General features: G+C 44.3%; 2 protein-coding genes across 8 annotated transcripts in view; one reads left to right on the top strand and one right to left on the bottom strand.

Annotated features, from left to right (window-relative positions):
• The window catches only part of SPIDR (scaffold protein involved in DNA repair), a 453,159-nt gene extending 435,274 nt beyond the window's left edge, over positions 1-17,885 (top strand). For all 7 annotated transcript variants that reach the window (XM_036925470.2, XM_057498093.1, XM_057498094.1 and 4 more), the window contains 4 exons: positions 10,875-10,968; positions 11,917-12,031; positions 12,289-12,342; positions 17,281-17,885. In XM_036925470.2, coding sequence (XP_036781365.2) covers positions 10,875-10,968; positions 11,917-12,031; positions 12,289-12,342; positions 17,281-17,451 — 434 coding nt within the window. In that variant the 3' untranslated portion in view covers positions 17,452-17,885. The remainder of the gene's footprint in view (positions 1-10,874; positions 10,969-11,916; positions 12,032-12,288; positions 12,343-17,280) is intronic.
• A 1,099-nt stretch (positions 17,886-18,984) lies between these two features.
• On the bottom strand, positions 18,985-20,012 carry CEBPD (CCAAT enhancer binding protein delta). The gene has a single exon (XM_036925477.2). The coding sequence runs from the start codon at positions 19,955-19,957 to the stop codon at positions 19,142-19,144; it is 816 nt and encodes a 271-aa protein (XP_036781372.2). The 5' UTR covers positions 19,958-20,012; the 3' UTR covers positions 18,985-19,141.
• Between the last annotated feature and the right edge of the window lie 305 nt (positions 20,013-20,317).

Below are 20,317 nucleotides of genomic sequence, written 5' to 3'. Positions count from 1 at the left end.
AGCGTGATGCTGGCATCATAGATTGAAGTTGTAAAATTTCCTTCCTCTTCAATTTTTTGAAATAGTTTGAAACGGATAGATGTTAACTCTTTAAATGTTTGGTAGAATAATTCTGAGAAGCTATCTGGTTCTGGAATTTTGTTTGCTGAGAGGTTTTTAATCACTAATTCAATTTCATTACTAGTAATCAGTCTGTTCAAATTTTTGGTTTCTTCCTAGCTCAGTCTTGAAAGATTGTATGTTTCTAGAAATTTATCCATTTCTTCTAGATTTTTCTATTTGTAGTAATACAATTTTTCATAATAGCCTCTTATAGTCATTTTTATTTCTACAGAGTCAGTTGTAACTTCTTCCTTTCTGATTTTATTTGAGTCCTCTCTTTTCTTAATTAGTCTAGCTAAAGGTTTATCAATTTTATTTATGTTTTCAAAGAACCTGTTGATCTTTTCTTTTGTTGTTTTGTTTTGGTTTGGGTTTTGGGGTTTTTTTTAAGTCTGTATTTCATTTGTTTATTCTCTGATCTTTATTATTTCATTCATCATACTTTGTTCTTTTTCTAATTCCATTACACGTAAAGTTAGATTTTTATTTGAACCTTTCTCTTTATTATTTGTGTGTCTATTACAGGTTTTCGGTTTGTTGTTACCATGAGGTTCATATATAACACTATGAGTATATAACACTCATATATAACACTGCTATATATAGCAGTCCATTTTAAGTTAATGGTCAGTTAAGTTCAAACACATTTTTAAAGCACTGCATTTTTACTGCCCACCACTACCACATTTTTGTTTTTGAATTCATGTCCTACATCTTTTTATTTCATTTTGTGTATCCCTTAAGTAACTGGGAACACAGTTGATTTTACTACTTTGTCTTTTAAGCTTCATACTAGCTTACAAGTGGTGAATCCACTTACTTAAAAAAGATATTTGATGTTTTCTTTTAATACAGAAACATTGGAAAACCTAAAAGGTCCTTCCTAGGAGAGCTCAGTGTGAAGGTTATCTGTGGTGTGAAGGGAGGAAGTGAGTACCAGGTAGAGGTGGCCTGCAGGCACAGAGATGGCACTGAACATGGGTACCATTGGTTTGTTAATCAGAAGTTCTGCAACAAGTCAGTTAATAAATGTCCTAGGAACCCCAGGTTGCTCCAGTGACCTGAGCAGGGAGGCAACCTCTCCATCCTAAGTGTCGTAGAAGGGCTTTAAATGCCAGTCATTTCCAGCCAGTCCCACCACATTCAGAAAAGCCAGTAGCAGGGGGATTCACCTTCTCTGAGAAGACACAGCCAGCCAGGGCACTAGATTGACCAGGGGAGAGTGCTCTGGGAGCAAGCTAGAGTGGATAAGGCCAGAGTCCCCACACCCAGGGGAACCAGTGCCCCTATACCTGGGCAAGCCAGGCTTTATTCTTCCTATCGTGCAGTTCTTTTGGTTTTAACAAATGCATCATATCATGTAGTACAGTATCCTACAGAATAGTCTCAAAGTCCTAAAAAATCCCCTGTGCTCTACCTGTCATGTCTCCCTCCTCCCCTCGCACTTCAAAAACCTGGCAATTACTGGTCTTCTTACTGTTTCCAGTTTTGCCTTTTCCAGAATGTCAGATTGTTGAAATCACACAGTAGATAGCCTTTTCAGATTGGCTTCTTTTACTTAGCAATATGCATTTAAGATTGGTTTCTCTGTGTCTTGGCTTGGTTTGATAGTGCATTTGTTTTTAGTGCTGAATAATATTCCACCATCTGGATGTTCCATAGTTTAGTTATGCATTCACCTACTGAAGGACATCTTTGTTGCTTCTGTGTCTGGGCAGTTATGAATATGGCTGTTATAAATATTCATGTGTGGACTTTTTTGTGGATATGTTTTCAACTCATTTACATAAATACCAATGAGTGCAATTGTTGGATCATATGGTAAGACTATGTTTAACTTGGTGAGAAATTGCCGAACTGTGTTCCAAAGTAGCGTAGCTATTCCATTTTGCATTCCCATCAAAAGTGAATATAAGTTCCTGTTGTTCCACATCTTCACCAGCATTTGGTGTTCTCAGTGTTTTAGATTTTTGCCATTCTAATAGGTGTGCAGCAGTATTGCATTGTTTTAATTTGCAGTTCCCTAATGACATATGATGTTGAACATCTTTCCATTATATTTATTTTCCATCTGTATATCTTCTCTGGTAATGGACCATGAAGGTCTTTGGCCCATTTTTTATTTTTTATTGTTTAATTTTTAATTTTTTTAATTTTGGTATCATTAATCTACAATTACATGAGCAACATTATGTTTACTAGACTCCTTTGGCCCATTTTTTAATTGGGTTGTTTATTCTCTTATTGTTGAGTTTTAAGAGTTCTTTGTATATTTTGGATAACAGTCTAATGTCTTTTGCAAATATCTTCTCCCAGACTGTGCTCCATCTTTTCATTTTCTTAGCGGTGTCTTTTGCAGACCAGAGTTTTAATTCCAATGAAGTCCCAAACCCAAGGTCATCCAGATTTTCTCTAGGAGTTTTATAGATTTTCATTTTACATGTATGTCTGTGATCCATTTTGAGTTAAATTTTGTGAAAAGTGCAAGGTCTTTTCCTAGACACATTTTTTTCCATGTGGATATCCAGTTGTTCCAACACTGTTGAAAAGACTATCCTTTCTCCATTGCATTGTTTTCATTCCTTTATCAAAGATTGTTAACTGTACTTATTTGAGTCTACTTCTGGGCTCTTCTGTTTCATCGATTATTTGTTCTTTCACCAATACCATACTGTCTCGATTATGGTAGCTCTGTGTATATCTTGAAGTTGAGTAGTGTCAAGTCCTCTAACTTTGTTTTTATTCTTCAATATTGTCTTGGGTATTCTAGGTCTTTTGCATTTCCATATAAACTTTAAAATCAGTTAATACATATCCGCAGTTTAACTTGCTAAGCTTTTGATTAGGATTGTGTTGAATCTGTAGATCAACTTAGGAAAATTTACATCTTAACACTATTGATTCTTCCTAACCATGAACCTGAATATTTCTGTTAATTTAAATCTTTGATTTCTTTCAGCAGTTTTGTAGTTTTTTCATATAGATCATGTACATATTTTGTTACATTTATACCTAAGTATTTCATTTATTTTACTGCTAATTAAATGGTGTTGGGTTTTAATTTCAAATCCCATTCGTTCTTTGCTAGTATATAGGAATGCAATTGACTTTTGTATTTAGCCTTATATCTTGCAACCTTGGTACAGTCACCTTGTGGTTCTAGTTCTTTGTTGATTCTTTGGGATATTTACATAGATAATTATGTCATCTGTGAATAAGGACAGTCCTTTTTCTCTCAATCCATATACCTTTTATTTCTTCTTGTTGCCTTAATTTTATTAGCTGGGACTTTTGATACTATGTTGAATAGAAATTGTGAGAAGGAACTTTTTGCTCTGTTCCTGATCTTAAGGGGAAAGCATCTACTTTCTTACCATTAAATATGATGTTAGCTGGAGGGGTTTTATTTATTTATTTACTGTTGCATCTGCTAAAGATTTTTCTACACTTTATTCTACACGTTGAAAAGAAAAATTGGCTCACTTGTCCTTTTCCTGCACTGTATAGTTGTTTCTGTACTTTGTATTGTTAAAATTCATAATATTCTGTTCTGTAACCATAATTAAACCTTCTACATTTTGTCTATAGGTTGATTTTCAAAGATGAAAACCAAAAAATGCTATTTTTATTAGTATTATATAAATATTTCATGCTGAACAGGAAAATAGTATGCCACAGTTCTATTTCCTTTTTTGTATGATTTTTTTTCATAGAGATTTATACTGACCTTTATTTTCCTTTTATTGCCTGCCATGCACCCCAGTTTTTTTCCATATTCCCAAAACTGGTGGCAAATCATTGAAGTTATTCTTTTCCTTGTAATTTTCCTTCTGGAGCCTTCTGTTCCTCTGAACCAGGGGGTTCAGGCTAGTTGCCCTGCTCTCCACTATTGTCATGAGGCTCTCCTTATTTCTCATTTAGGTTGATTCACTGTTTCTTAAGTCACATGACTTCTTTATTGGTTTGTTCCAACTGTAGGTTTTTTTATTGATATTCTTTATCAAAGTGAGGAAGTTCTCCTCTATTCCTAGATTACTGAGAGTTTTATTGTGAATGGATGTTGAATTCTGTCAACACTTTTACTACATCTTTGATATGATTATGTGATTTTTCTTCTTTAGTCCGCTGATATGATACTTATATTAATTGTTTTTTTAATATTGAGCCAGCCATATATACCTGGAATAAAGTTCATTTGGTCATGGTATAATTTTTTTTATGTAGTTGGGTTAGATTTACTATTTTGTTAAAGACTTTTATGTCTATGTTCATGAGAGATAGTGTTCTGTAGTTCTCCCTTTCTTGTAATGTCTTTATCTGATTTTAACATTAGGTTAATACTCTCTTCACATTTGTATTTAGCCTTGAATCTTGCAACCTTGGTACATTCACTTTGTGGTTCTAGTTCTTTGTTGATTCTTTGGGATATTTACATAGAAAATTATGTCATCTGTGAATAAGGACAGTCCTTTTTCTCCCAATCCATATACCTTTTATTTCTAGTCCCTCTATTTTTATTTTCTGAAAGAGATTCTAAGAGATTGCTCTAATTTCTTCCTTAAATGCTTGGCAGAATTCACCACCTGTGATTGGTACTGTTTTGGAAGATTATGAATTATTGGTGCAATCTTTTTAATGGATATATCTAGTCAGATCATCTACTTCTTCTGTGAACTTTGCTACATTGTGTATATCAAGGAATTGGTCCATTCTACCTAACTTACCAAATTTGGAAGCACAGAGTTGTTCACAACCTTCCTTTATTATCCTTTTAATGTCTTTGGGCTCAGTAATGATGCCTCTTCCATTTGTGATACAAATAATTTGTTTCTTCTCTCTTTTATTCCTGGTTAGCCTAACTAAAAATTTATCAATTTTTACTGATCTTTTAAAAGAATCAACTTTTGGGTTTCCTGATATTCTCTATTGATTTCCTGCTTTCAATTTCATTTATTTCTGCTCTAATATTTGTTATTGTTTATATTCTCTTTACTTTGGTTTTAATTTGCTTCTTTTTTTCTTGTTTCCTAAGATGAAAGCTCAGATTATCAATTTTAGATATTTTCTAATATGTGAGTTCAGTGCTGTAACTCTCTAAACACAACTTTTGCTGCATCCCACAAGTTTTGATGCATTTTGTGTTCATTTAATTCAAAATACCTTTTAATTTCTCTTGAGAGTTCTTCTTTGACCCATGTGTTATTTAGAAGTGTGTTGTTTAATCTCCAGATATCCTGGGATTTTCCATCTGTCTTTATTTATTGAGTTCTCTTTAACTCCATTGTGATCTAAGAGCATACTTAGTATGCTTCCTATACTTTTAAATGTGTTGAGATGTGTTTTCTGGCCCATTATGTGGTCTGTCTTGATGAATGTTCCATTTGAGCTTTAGAAGAACATTTATTCTGCTGTTGCTGGATGAAGTATTCTCTAAATGTCAGTTAGAGCCAATTGACTGGTGGTGCTGTTCAGTTCACTGTACATCCCTGCGATTGTGTGCCTGTGGATTGGTCAGTCACTGATAGGGGGTGTTGAGGTCTCCAAACATAATATATAAAATGTAACATGGCTTCTTTATCTCTCCTTGCAGTTCTGTCACTTTGTTTCATATATTTAAACAGTCTGCTGTTAGGTGCACACACATTAAGGATTGTTTCATCTTCTTGGTGAGTTGACCCCTCCGTCATTTAAGGCCTTTCTCTATCCCTGATCATTTTCCTTGCTCTGAAGTCTGTTCTGTGTGAAATGAATACAGCTATTCTAACTTTTTTCTCTTATTAGTGTTAGCATTGGGTATATCTTTTTCCATCACCTAACTCTTTTAATCTTTATGTGCCTTTATATTTGAAATGGTTTCCTGTAAACAACAAAGTTGGCTGTCAATTTTTGTCCACTATGTTAGTCTCTTTTAAGTTGTGTATTTAGACCACTCACATTCAAAGTGAATATTTGTATAACTGGATTAGTATGTATCATATAACTGTTTTCTACTCATTGCTCTTGTTTCTCTTTTTGTCATCTATTCTCCTACCTTTTCTCACTTTAAGTGAGCATCTCATATGGTTCCATTTTCTCCTCTCTTAGCATATCACTTAGACTTCTTTAAATTTTTTTAGTGATTGCTGTAGAATTTGCAGTACATACTTAAAGCCAATCAAATCCGCTTCTAAGAACACTGTCCTGCTTCATGGGAGGGGCAAATAACTTATAGTGATATTCTTAATTCCTCCCTTCCATCCTTTGTAATATTGCTGTCATTCACTTCACTTACCTTTCACTGAACACACTGTTATTATTTTTTAAGCAAACTATTATCTTTTAGATCAATTTAGAAAACAAATGTAAAAGATTTTATTTTACCTTCATTTATTCCTTCTCTAATGCTCATCCTTTATGTAGACCTATGTCGTTTTCCTTCACATATCCTCATTGTAATGTAGAGTTCCCTGTGGGTCTCTGAAGCTGTCCTGCAGGCCTGCAGGTAGGTCAGGTAGTGATGTAAACAAACTGTTACCACAGTGCAGACAGATTCTCTGATAAACACCCATTAACTAAGGATTAGGAGAAAACAAAGCCCTGACTGCAAAATAGCAGAGATTGGCTCAGCCTCCCATGCAGAAGAGTCCCAGCCAAGGCAGAGGCTGGGGCCCCCACTAGTTTCCACTGATGGATAAGGGACAGAGGCTCCCTGCTCTGCCTCCAGCCAGCTGTGGGTTTGCCCAGGTCTGACTCCATCACATCCATGCAAGGCTGGAGTCCTTACTGCTCTGTGATGTAACAACAGCATACGGCCCTTCCAGGACCTCCCCTTGCCCTCCTAGGCCTGTCCCGGTCCCAGAAAGTTGAGTGGTGGCTTTCCAGAGCACAGCCGCAATCAGGCTCTTTCACCATCTGCAGGAAATCAGTGCTAGGAATTGGGCAGCTCTCAGCAGCAGCTGAATCAGCTGGGCATTAAGGTTTCTAGCAGCAGTGTGGACCTTGCTGAACATTGGGCATTTCCCCTGAACAGGGCTTGAATAAACTTAGTCAGCCCTGGGAGCCAGTCTGAGAATGACATTGTCCACCTGCACAGAGGAAGGCTTTAAGCACTCCTAGAAAATGCAGCCTACATGAAGGCCTTCTCATCTCCTCACTACCCCAACATCAGCTCCCAGAGTATGCAGGGACTTCTTATCCATTTATTTTGGCAGTGAAAAAGTCCTGTAGCATTGATTTTTGTCTTCCTTGCATTGCTCCCCGGTTCCTCCCCCACTGCTTGCCAGCGCTTGGATATGGATGCAGCAAGCACACATTTTATATCCCATGTCTCCTCAGGAAGGGTAGGAGGGTCCTGCTGCAAACCAGGTTTAAGCCTCTTAACTAGGAGAAAACTTTCTGAAACCCAACTTCTTCCAGTCAGTAAAAAGGGGGAGGAGGGTGTGGCAGAGTATTAAAAGTCACTGAAGAAAATTTTGAACCAGGGTTACAGTTCCAGGATATCTTAGACTGCCCAGAGCACATGGCTGCCATGGGCCCCTGCTGGACAGGAAGCACTGTGCTTCCAGGGAGGAAGGCCTGAAGCATTTCCCACAGGATCCTGTGAAAGAACCTTTTTTAAAAGATGTTCTAATAAATGTGATACACCTTTCCCAAACCTAATTACAACAATTTCTGTAAATAAGACAAGGAAAGTAAAGATTTTTAATAGTAAATTGCAGCCAGGGGATGAATTTGGCATCACAATCCCCAAACTCTAATGAAAATTGGTTATCTTATGATACTCATTTTAGTGAATGTTCCAGATACTAACAATTTAATAGTACACTTCCCAGCCTTGCCTTGAAATTCATTTAGGGTTGCCAGAGGGATTTCCAACAGTGTGCAGACCCCAGATGAAAAAAATTTCTTCAACTTGTTTCTTGTTCCCTGTTGGAAGGAAATTGCTTAATCCCACATAAATGTAAATGCTATTAACAACCAAAGGTACCTTGGGGAGAAGGGACTAGCTTGGTAGCCATCTTCTTTTCATTCATTATCAGATGCCTACCAACTACTGCTGTGTGCTGGGCATGCAGATCCCTGGGACAGGAGCCCATTTCTCCCTCTTGGCCCTACTTAGCTCCTGCCTGTTATGAAGTAATCGACACTTCTTTCTGGCTGTATTATAAGCTCTTACTGACTTTACTTTTCATCCCTTTGATTCAATTTTGATTAGATTTGCAAGGACAATGAAATTAGCTGGGGCAGCCTTTCAAAATCAAGATCTATTATTTCCGTTTCTAAGAAGTCATTCAAGTATGCATCACATGAATGCATTTTGATAAATCAAGCCAACTTAGTTGTCATATTTCTGTTTTATCCTCTACAGATAAATTTTTTCCTAATGCTTGTTCTAATAAAAGTGGTGAAGATGACTCTTCTGTATTTCTGGGAACTTAGGTCACATCTTACATTTTTTCAAATGTCTAGTTTTCACCACTTTCAACAAGGATAGTCTGTGATTTGTCATTATACCTAGATGCTATCTATAATACTTCACATTCCAAGGAAATTAGAGACCATCTCAATCCCATTTTTAAAATTCCACTTCCCTTGTAAGGTCAAGTCTTAAATCCCCAGAAGACCCTCAAAGATCATGTCTGCCATCTTCACAGCTGTGTCACCTCCCTTTTCTTTATGCCTATCTGGCCACCAGCCCCACCTCAGCGTGGGGTCAGCCTGTGTCCCCACTGCCCACCTGCAGCCCCACCTCACGACTCTTTCAGGAAGCCTTCCCTGATCCTCAGGCCAGTCTAGATAGCCTCCCTTCTGCACTTCTGGGGTATCTTTTCCATTTCTCAATTGAGCATTTATTTCATGGTACTTTTTAAAACTAGATTATCTTTTAGAACAGCTTTAGGCTTATAACAAAATTGAACAGAAGATACAGAGATTTTCCATATACTCCCACCTCAAGACATACACACCCTCCTCCCATAAACATTCCCACACGATGGTTCGTTTTTTACAACTGATGAACCTACACTGACACATCGCCATCACCCAGAGTCTACACCTAACAATCCCCTGTTCTTCTTTCCTCCCCCTTCACATCTGGCACTGACAGATTTCTGTACTGTTTGTATTAGTTTTGCTTTTTCCAGAATGTCATGTCATTGGAATCATACAGCATATTACTTTATCTTATTTTTCAAACTGGCTTCTTTAAGCAATATACTTAACATTCCTCCATGTCTTTTCATAGCTTGATAGCTCATTTCTTTTTAGCACTGGATAATACTCCATTGTCTGGATGGACCATAGGTTATCCACTCACCTACTGAAGGACATCTTGATTGCTTCCAAGTCTTAGTGATTATGAATGGAGCTACTATAAACATCTGTGTGCAGGGTCTTGTGTGGACATAGGTTTTCGCCTCCTTTTGGTAAATACCAAGGAGCACGACTGCTGGGTCATATGGTAAGACTATGCTGGGCTGGGCTTTTAAGAAACTGCCAAACTGCCTTGCAAAGTGACTGTGGCATTTTGCATTCCCACCAGCAGTGAATGAGAGTTCCTTTTGCTCCACGACCTCACCATCTATTGGTATTGTCAGTGGAATTTGGCCATTCTGATAGGTGTATAGTGGTATCTGATGGTTGTTTTAATTTGCAACTCTCTGATAACATACAATGTTGGAGCATCTTTTCATGTGCTTGCTTCCCATCTCAGCCATCTTCTTTGCTGAAGTGTCTGTTAAGGTCTTTGGCCCAGTTTTTAATTGGGCTGTTGGTATTCTTATTGTTGAGTTTTAAGAGTTTTTCATACATTTTGGATAACAGTCCTTTGTCAAATATGTCTTTTGCAAATATTTTTCTCCCATACTTCATGATATTTTTATATTTTATCTGCTTTGTCAACCAGACTGTGGGGGTCCATGAGAGTAGGGATTGTAGCGTTCATCTGTATGTTTCTAGTGCCATACGTACATTCCACACATATGTCCTACACATACATCCCATAGTAAATAGCATTGTATACATATCTGTTGAATAAATAAGTCACAAATGTTAGAGTAAAAAAGAAACAAGGAAACCAGAGAAATCACATAAGACAAGATATTAACAAACCAATAAGAATATTTCTTCCCTTATCAAAGAAGTGGAAATGGAATTCCACCCCCTGTGAATGATGCAAATATGTAAGGTGATACCAGCATGCAATGCTGTGAAGCTGACACTCTGAATGAGAAGTGACTGTGTGAGTCAGAAAGTCCGGGAGGAACATCTTCTGAAAGGGTGTTTCTTCATCTCTAATACTCTGACACAGTAACTCTGCTTCCAGGAATCTGTCCTAAGGAAAGGATCTCAATACAGTAGAAAGATATCATTGCCTCTCCACTAAAGTAATCTGGGACGTACAGGTCCAGGGTGGAGGTGGGGACTGATGCAGCATCCAGATGGAACACCAGCAAGGCAGACACAACAGCCTGCACGGCAGAGGGCGACACTGCCCCAGCACTTGCTTATGATGATTTCCATGTGTGCGCATCTAGAAAAGACCAGAGAAGGTCAGGCAGAAGTGAAAACACATGGTCATGTAGTATGTGGGCAAGCTATAAAGCTTACTTTTTACTGTTGTAGCTTAATTTGTGCAATAAGCAGCAACTATAGAAAGCTTAGGAACATTTATGTAAACAAAAGTGAGACAAAATCAGAGGCGCCTGATGTCATCACCTGTGTCCTGAGGGGCAAAGAGGAATTGGGAGGCAGAAAACCCCTGTGAGCCTGGCTTTGCTCTCATTTGGGCCTAGGCACTGTGGTTGGTGTGGATGAACGCACTGCTTTCTCATGGCCTACGTGTGACCTGTGTGGCAACGAGAGATTGGAACAGAGCCCAGAAGACAGGTAAGGGGGCAGAGGCCAGTCTCAAATACCCCAGGGCAGCAGCATCCTGGTCCCAGAGACCCCATTGCCTTGGTGGAGGGTGTATTTTTTTTCTTTGTAACCAGGAATTTTGCTGCTCCTTGCAGCTCCTCCTATTTTGAAAGAGAAAATAGCCAGGTTTTATTATTAGCTATTTTGTTATCAGTGGAGAGAAAAGAAAACTCAGGGCAAATGTGAACAAATAAGACAATGTTGATAACCACACAGGTTATCCTCTTCAGGGTGCAGACTCCAGAGACCAATGAGCAGCTACATGAACAGGCATCCCTTCGCTGCCCAGCGCCCCTCCAGGGCCAGGGTCTGGGGATGGGTATCAGTGCCACTCTCGGGCCTCCCCAGTAGACTTTGTCTCATGACAGAAAGAGGGCATGTGTACTACTTTCCACTTCTTCATACGGAAAGGGCGAGTATCTCCTTGATATGGTCTGGATTGGTGGCCTTATGAATAAAAAAGTCACCAGTAGATCGTATTTAAGAGATAAGAAGAGTATGAATCACAGGTTCCCTTGGTAGCAATAAAGAGCATAAATGCTGGTGACTGAAAGTAGGTGTTCCTGTCTAGGCAGATGGGCAGCTCTGACTTCCCCTCGCTGTGCAGAAGCCCCCTTGGCCTCAGGGGATATGTGCTGTCTTCCAGGCACAGCTGGGATGAGGCTTCCCTGCCCAAGTCACTGCCATCCTCTGGGAAGTTTTGTGCCCATGCATCTGTTAGCCGGAAGCTGGCATTTATGTCCCCAAACAGGGTGACCCAGGGAGCTTCCGACCTTTTTCAGAAACTTTGTTTCTGAAAGTAAATCCTCCTTTCCTATCTAAGCAAACATTCATAATTAGAAAAGTGTCTGTCTGCTGCCGGACTCTAATGCTTTGTTCCTTTTCGAGTCTCGTCTTTCCTGTGTTTCCAAACAACAGAAGCACCTTCTTCTGTGGGGACTGCTTCCGTGTGGTCACCTCTCCTCTTCTCCGAAGGCACCTGCAAGTCTTCCTGGACTGCCCCTCGCGGCCCCAGTACACAGTGAGAGTCAAGGTAGGAGCTGAGCAGGGCCACTCTGACTCGTGGGCTTGGAGAGGCTGCATCTGGTGTCCCCGCCCTGGGAAAGGGTGGAGGGACTCACCTCAGAAGCCACAGCCTTTCCAGGTCTGTGGCTTATAAGTCACATTCGAAGGCTTTGTGATGGAAGCTGCCAAAGATAAGAGTGTGTTTTAAATTTAATGTGAGTGCCTGAGACACGCCCCCTTACCACAGGCGTGCACCTCAGCCGCCTGTCTGCCCTGTCGTTGCAGCTGCTACAGAGCAGTATTTCCTCCCTCCTGAGGTGCGCTGCCTGCGAAGATGGGGTAAGTCCGGGCTCCCAGCCCAGGTGTTGTCCTTATGCTTTCATGCCCCAAGCGAGCAGGTCGTCCCCCAGATGAAGACCCCCTCCCATAAACTTCTGGTGACAACGAAGGCCCGTGACAGGATTATGTGCGCGCCTGGTTTAGCCTCTTCTGAGACAGGGACACATCTCACTGCTGTCACTCAGTGTTCACTGCCATCAGTGCACATGTCTGCTAGCGGCGCCCTTTCCTTTTTGGAACTGAGATTATTTCCTGATCACCTGTGCAATGAATATGTACCCTGATTTTGATTATGGTAAGATGGTCTTGAGATTTCAAGTGCTACTGGCATGCTTTCATGTTAATAGAAATACCTGAGATGTAGTTTCTTTTTAATTGCTCAGTATTTCAGAGTCTGAGTAACTGGAAACTTTACCATTATTTTTCAGAACTGGTTTGCCTGCCCTGAGAATGGCTGTGGTGAGACTTAAAGTGGTGTGCTCCTCCGAGGCAGCCACCGCCCAGTATACATAACTTACAGGCCAAAGAGTTTCTTCTTAATGAAATCTGGCCTTCATAAACGAGGGAGGTCTGTCCTCGAGACACCACCTCTGTCTCAGCAGAGCCATTTAAAAGCACCACAGCAGCCCATGAAGTCTCTGAGCCCCAGGAAGGGCAGTTGGGACTGACTGATGGTCGTTTCTGTGACCAGCACTGGAGCCCACATCCAGGCAGCAGACCGAGGCCAGTGCCTGAGGTCATGCTGAATGGTGAGGCTTACCATCTGCAGAATTTTCTGATGTGTTCCCATGGCCAAATTCCAGCGCTGATCCCAGCCAGAGTTCCAGGCTGATTGGATCCATCCTACAGAGTCACCCGGCCACCGTCTCTGGCCCCTGGCTAGCCCCCAGCCCCTCCCTGCTGCACCTCTGGAGGGGCTGGCAGCACCAGGAGGCAGAACAGCCATTTACACTCTTTCATCTGTACTATGACTATCAGAGTTTGGATTAAATAGGAATGTGGATAAATCCATGAAGAGAATCCGTGAGGACCACCGGTCTGACTGCGGTTCCCAGCTCTGATTTCTGGGTAGAATCAATCGCCTGTGAAGCTTGCAAAAGAGTTTCTAGCTCCCTCCCTGGGATAAAGCCTGCCCTGGGCATGGCTCTGTAAAGCCAGTCAGTGACAGCGCCTGCCCCCAACCCAGCACCAAACCTTCCTCTAAGAAACTGCTTTGCAAACAGGGATTAATGTTTAGACCAAGCTGTAGGAGGGTTTATAAACAAGTATTTCCTGATTGTTTAAAAGTAAAATGTAAGTAGATAATTACAATGGACCAAGAGCTATGCTCACTTTTCTCACATTTCTCTCTTAATCTGCCCAGCACCCCAGTGGAGAAGAAACCACATTTACTGCCAAAAAACAGAGTGCAAGGCTCTTAGCTACTGTCCCCGTTGGCTTGCAGAGAGGTCCCACAGGGGAGAGTCATTGTTCTCCCGACTAGCGGTTAGGAGCGAGCCCCAATGGGAGGGGTGGCAGGGCCCTGTGCGTCTCTGCTCTACTCCTCCTGAAGTGGATGTGTTCAGTGGGAGGTGGAGGCAGCGGCACCTGGGGACTGATTCCCTGTTGCCTCAGCTCTTGGTCCCTGGGGGAGGGAAGGAGGAAGAAAGGAGGGCGAGCTGCTAGTTCAGGCTGATGGACTGGAGGTGTCCATGGTTGGGGGTTTTAGATAGAAAAGATGGCAGATCTAGGTTACCAGGGAACATGTTTTTGTAGAAAATGGGAGAAAGTGTTGGGAAAATTTCTGCTTAGAGAAAACACATTGCAAAGTGAACCAACATCCACAAGCTAAACAAACTAAAACCAACACCACTTTGGGATAGCACACAACTCACCTGGTCTCCACATACGTGCTTGCTGTGCCACACACATACCTGCCACTCCACACATACACCTGCTGTGCCACACACACATGAAGGTGAAGTGTCTGGCCTGCAGTTCCTCGAGGGGCTAGGGCTGGGCCCTCCCAGGCTCAGCTTAACATCGCACTGGGTCCTTACAGGCCTCCAGGGCAGTGGCCTGGTGCTTCCTCTGGGAGGCCCCCAGTGATGAGTAGCCCTTGAACTCCCTTCCTCTCTGTAGGGACCCACAGACCAGCCAGAGGCTAAAAACTTCCTCATTTACTCGATTTCCTTCTGACTGAGGCTGGCTTATACACATTAAATGTGTCTCACACATACGTGCTTATTACATATGTACATATTCATAGGCAAAACCCTACTTATAAAGAGTTCAAAATGACTTGTGTACCTAAGTGTGGGTATGTGTGTGTGTATATACACTCATGTGTGCACACACCTTGGGTGAGGGGCACAGTGGCAATAGCCTTAGCTGTCACCTCTTTGTGTGCTCTGTTACCAGAGCTGATGTTCATACAGTTGGAAGAAGTTCTAAGCCTGCAGGTACCTTTTAGGGTGCTCCTTACCGCTGCCCCCAACTTTACTAGCAGCAGAGAATCAGAGCTCCACGTCTGGCCTGGGAGGCACTGATAGAAGACAGGTATCAAAGGACCTCTGTGTAAACATCTGCCACGGGTATAGACACAGGTTTCAAGTCTAGACTCTTGTTGGTGTTCTGGGTGAGCATGCACATTTGCCAAAATCCAAAGAATTATGTCAGAACTTCCCACCAGAACATAGCCCCACTCCTGGGGACAGATGGAGTTTCTGAACAGGATGCATGAGCTTAGGTTTGCTGGCTCTGCTCTAAGGTGGTCAAGTGGCAGCGTAAGAACAATGGGACTGGTTGTCATTGTCCATGTCTGTTCTCAAAGGTAACATTACAGTGACATGAAATTTGGAGTTTGTTTCCTTAGCTTAGAGAAGAGGAAAGCATATTATACTTTTAAAAACAGGGATGGGTCTTACCACATGTGACCACTGCCTTGTAACCACTGCACGTTAATTTCCCCCAAATATAAAGTATTCGTAATTTAATCTCCATTTATAAATGACATAGTTATTATTGAATCTTTGTAAAGAAATGATATTCTGCTGACTTTTCTTCAAGTTGGAATCCCATGCTTTTACCCCACAGAGAGCAGGAATGGGGGTGTCTGCCTCCCACACACACATTCAGGGCCAGCCGTCATGCAGACGGTCCCAGGCCCCAGCTATATGCTGACCCCACCCATCCCACCTGTGCATCCCCAACCTCAAGGTTCTGTCTTGCTCACTGGCACCTCTTCAGGGACAGGCCCCATGTGGGCTCCTAATAATCCCTCAGAGGGGGATAGAGGGAGTGGCCATGCACTGCCGGCTCGGTCACAAGTGAGCCTGAGTCGGGTAGTTTTAGTTCCATCTCTTCACCCATCTTGACCAGCCATGCTCACTGCCCCATCACTGCATTAAACCATCTTGTCGACCTTACTCTAACTTTTTACTGTAAAGCCACAACTCTTCATAGATCATGTTGACTAGCCTGGGTATTTCACACCGTACCATCTTAGAGACGGGAAACCAGAGCATCGCTGTGGTTGGCATTAGAGCAGTGTTCGCATCCCAGATTGATCCTCATATTCATTGCTTCCAAACAAAACCCATCTCAAAGCCCAGTGGCTTATATACTTCCCACACAGACCTGCAGTTTGGACAGGGTTCTGCTGGGGCAGCTTGGCCCTGCTCCTGTAGTCACTGGCTGGTGCCCAAAGGCTGGGCTAGGGTCACAGAAGCCCTTCAGTCCCCAGCCAGCTGTCGTGTGCCTGTTGGCTGCGACCCTCACAGCACGTGTCTGGGTCCCAGTAGAGAAAAGCAGAAGCTGCTCCCTTCCACGCCAAGCTTGGGACACCATACAGTGTCCCTTCTACTGCCCTTTGCTCCCAAGAAGCCAGTCATGATCCTAGCCCAGACCCAGGTTGTGGCAGTGAGGTGCCACTCTAGGCAGGAGGGCACCAAGGGGTGGCCGATGTGGGCCTGCTTTGACCATGCTATCTGACAACTCCAGCCTGTCTCCTTTGCCAAGATGCTTCAGTGGTGGGAGGGGTGAGTTGATTTAAGCCAAACACAGCTGTTGTAGAGATCTGTCAGGTGTCTCACACACAGGAGGGGTGAGATACCCCTGATCACCTTGCAAGTGGCAGCAAAGGCATTTCTAGGCAACACATTACCTCCTGGGGCTGCCGTCTCTGATGAGGCCAGAGATGTGATTTATTCCTATGCATCTGGGCCTCTGATTAGTGCCACTCCACCCCAAGAAGAAAATGTCATGAGATGTGATCTGTAGAGACCAAGGAGTGTACAACCATGCCCCTAACCCCTTCACTTGGCCCTCCTGCCACCAGTGTGCTGTGTTCCTATCTAGAGATGAAACTTGCCCAAGATTAATCAATCTCCATAAAATATTCATACAAACAGAATGTGAAGAGAAAGATTCCTACAACACAGAGGTGTTTAGCTCAGGGTAACTCTAGAAGAAATGGAATCCTATAAAGGAGAGAGATTTGGAGCAAAGTACCAGGAAACCATTTGACCAGATATGCTAGATCGGGGAAGTGTCCTAAAGCAGGCAGCCATAAACCTGATGGCCCAGCCCCCAGCCTTCCCAGCTGAAAACAAGGCAAATCCTTTTCCCTGCCAGTTCCTCTCCTACAACAGCCAGCTGGGAGATGATTATCATCACATCCACTAACATTAATAAAAGTATTAGTATCTTTTAAGTGTTCTTGTGTAAAACATTGATTTATCAGAAAAAAAGCAGTTCCTTCATTTGCTATAATAAATAGGGCTTTTATTGGAGCTCTTCATTTTCCCCTCCCTGACCCATATTTCTGTCACGTTTGAAGAGGGGAAAGTCATGCACTGGGCGACGGCCCTCTGCTCTTTGGTGTTCTGTGTTGTTGGGAACAGAATGTCCAGGGCTTAACTCTGTTTGCTTTAACCAGCGTGCCTTTTATCACTGCAGAGTTATGAAGTGAAGAGTGTCCTCGGAAAGGAGGTGGGTTTGTTGAGCTGTTCTGTCCAGTCCATAACCACCCACCCGACTAGCTGCATCGAACTGGAGGAAATCGAGCTCCTGAGTGCAGGCAGAGCCCCTTCTCAACACCGTCAGTCGCCGCAGGACCAGGACCTGTGAACTTTGCAATGTGCCTGCAGGGGTGGTGGTGGTGGTTTTTGCCAGTTACTTGTTAACTCTGGGCAGAGTACATAAAATGTATTTAATGATTTTGAAGTGGAACTTAGAATTTTCTGGGGCAAATGTTAAACAGTTTTGTAAGCTATAAATCAAAATTTTTTCTATAGTTACATATTTTTCTTACCTCTGAAAATTTAGGAATGTGTCATTAAAGCTTAAATAAGCTAGAAGTCTTCACTTTATATTTATCTTAGGCAAAATTATATATATAGCAAAAAAATTTTGAGTTGTAACTTTGAAATGTTTACATTTTACTGTCTCATGATGTTTTGTAGTATTTAACATTCCCCCAAAGAACACCCTGCAAAGCTTAAACTTTTGTCCCATACTGTGATATTACTGTTCTGCTACAATAAACATCCAACCTAAGCATTTTGCAGTTCCCTATTTTGGGGAAAATGTTCTGGGAAATTATGTCAAAGGTGAAACGGTTGCCCCTGAAGCATAGATAACTGTCCTGATTATAGCTGAACTCCAGAGACGGAGATGGCCCTAGATAGGCTTGTTTAATCATGCTGGGGACTGAGCACAAAGACAAGATTACAAATTTAAAGAGGAAATTTAAATTATGCATAAAACCCTGTATTATCCATAGACACCAAAGATTTTGTTTCCCCTTTATAACAATATGATCGTAACAGGCCGTGGCTAATTAATTATGTAACATAGATGCAGCAGCCGGAAACAAGAAAGGGTGCCCGGTACCCACCTGCACTGCGGGAAAAGCAAACAGCTTTATATATTTGTCCAGATTAAGCTTTGAAACACTACAATGACTGGCAGTATACCCCGCTTTAAGTATACCTTTGTGACTGCCATTTTCATCAACTACACGGTTATTTTGTGTTTATAGGCGTTTTGAAAATCTATTTGAAGCTGTCCACAGACAGGAAAGTGAAAGCAAGGTCCCATAAAAGCCAGACTTTTCGGATAACCTGCCCCCTCCCCCCTCAAGCAGCCCACTGAAGTTTGGGGACCTCACCCAGTTGTTTTCCATGGGGCCCCCAGCGTGGCTGCTGAGCCGACCAGCCCTCTCCCCAAGTCGGGATGCTTTTTGGAAGCACCTTCCCCCAGAAAACTACTAGCTAGCTTAACCCGAGCTTAATCGTGCTTTGCCGACCTCAGCAAGTTAAAAACATTTGGAGGGCGACGTTGGCATGTTTCAAAAGCAAAGCAGACCCTCTTTCAAGAAGCCTGGCTCCCGAGGAACACACAGCTGGGCCCCGCGAGGTCCTGGGCCACTGGCGTGCGGATGCACTGCACAGCAATCGGGTGGTTTTTAATGCTTCTTTATTCTTACAAATGCTGTAAAAATTAATATAAAAAGTGGGCATGCTCAGTCTTTTCCTCATGTACAATATAAAGGTTTTGTCTGAAAAGTCTTGTCCTCTTTTACAAATGTACCTTAGCTGCATCGGTAGGAGTAAGCTGTAGAAAAAGCTCCCATTATAAAAATAATTTAAGGAAAACCACGTATAGCTTCTGTCCGTGTCCCGCGGCGCCGCATCCGCCGAGGCTCCTTGCGCGCACGCGTGCCGTGCAAGCGGCGGCCCCGCCACCGGGCAGGACGCTCGCTCAGGCCGCAGCGCTGAGGTAAGGTCGTCGGGAGTCCGTCCGCGCGAGCCGCGCGTTACCGGCAGTCCGCAGCCCCGGCGGCAGGCAGGAAGGGCGGGCTGGGCAGCTGCTTGAAGAACTGCCGCAGGCCGGCCAGGTCCCGTGTGAGCTGCTCCACGCGCTGGTGCAGCTTCTCGTTTTCGGCCGACAGCTCCACCAGCTTCTGCTGCATCTCCTGGTTGCGCCGCTTGGCCTTGTCGCGGCTCTTTCTTACGGCGATGTTGTTGCGCTCGCGCCGCTGACGGTACTCCGGGCTGCCGCGGTCCGGGCCCCGCTTGCCGGCGCTCTTCTCGCGGGCCGGGCCGGGCGCGGGACTGGGCCCGGGGCTGCAGCGCGGCGGCTCCGGCGACGTGGGCGGCGTGGGCTGCGCGGCTGCGGCCAGGCTCACCACGGTCTGCGCGCACGCGGCCACCTGCGCGGGCAGCAATGAGCCGGGCGCGTCGCCGTCGCACCAGTCGGGCTCGCGCTTGAGCGGGCGCGGCGCGGCGGGGCCCGGGGGGCGCGCGAGGCCGCCGGGGAGCAGCTCCAGGGCCCCGGCGCCCGCGCCCGCCGCGCCCGCCTTGTGGTTGCTGTTGAAGAGGTCGGCGAAAAGTTCGTCGTGGCACAGCTCCAGTGTGGGCACCGCGGCCATGGAGTCGATGTAGGCGCTGAAGTCAATGGCGCTCTCGTCGTCGTACATGGCGGGGGCAGCGGCGCCCGGCTCGGCCAGGCCTCCCGGCTCGGCTCCGCGGCCCGGCTTACCCGCCCGGCCCGGCTCGTAGAAGGGCGCAGGTTCCGCAGGCCAAGGCGCGCCGCGCGCCGGGCCGTCCAGGCTGAAGAGCGCGGCGCTCATGGCGGCGTCGGGCCGGGATCTGCGTGCGGGCGCGGCTGTCACCTCGCCGGGCGGGCGCTGGCTTTTCTAGCCCGGGCTGACGCGCACGCCCCGCCCCGCTGCAGGCCGCGGGGGCGCCCCGGGCCGCGGGGGTGGCAGGCCCGCCCCGCCCCGCGCCCTGCCGGCGACGCCCCGGGCGCCCCCCGCCCGCCGCGGCTGCTGGGAACGGCCCTCCCCTGCCCGCGCGCTGGCCCCGCTCCCCTTCCTGTTTGTGGCCTGGGAGCCGCTCAGTTCCTCGGAGCGGGAGCGAAGTCAAAAGCAGGACTTGGCCTAGGCTCCCTGTCCCGGGCCGGCCCCCTTACCGGAGGCGGAGGACAGATG

The sequence above is a fragment of the Manis pentadactyla genome, chromosome 3, assembly GCF_030020395.1.
Source record: "Manis pentadactyla isolate mManPen7 chromosome 3, mManPen7.hap1, whole genome shotgun sequence".
Taxonomy (NCBI): domain Eukaryota; kingdom Metazoa; phylum Chordata; class Mammalia; order Pholidota; family Manidae; genus Manis; species Manis pentadactyla.
The sequence above is the reverse complement of the archived record's forward strand: the minus strand, read 5'-3'. Positions and strand labels throughout refer to the sequence as shown.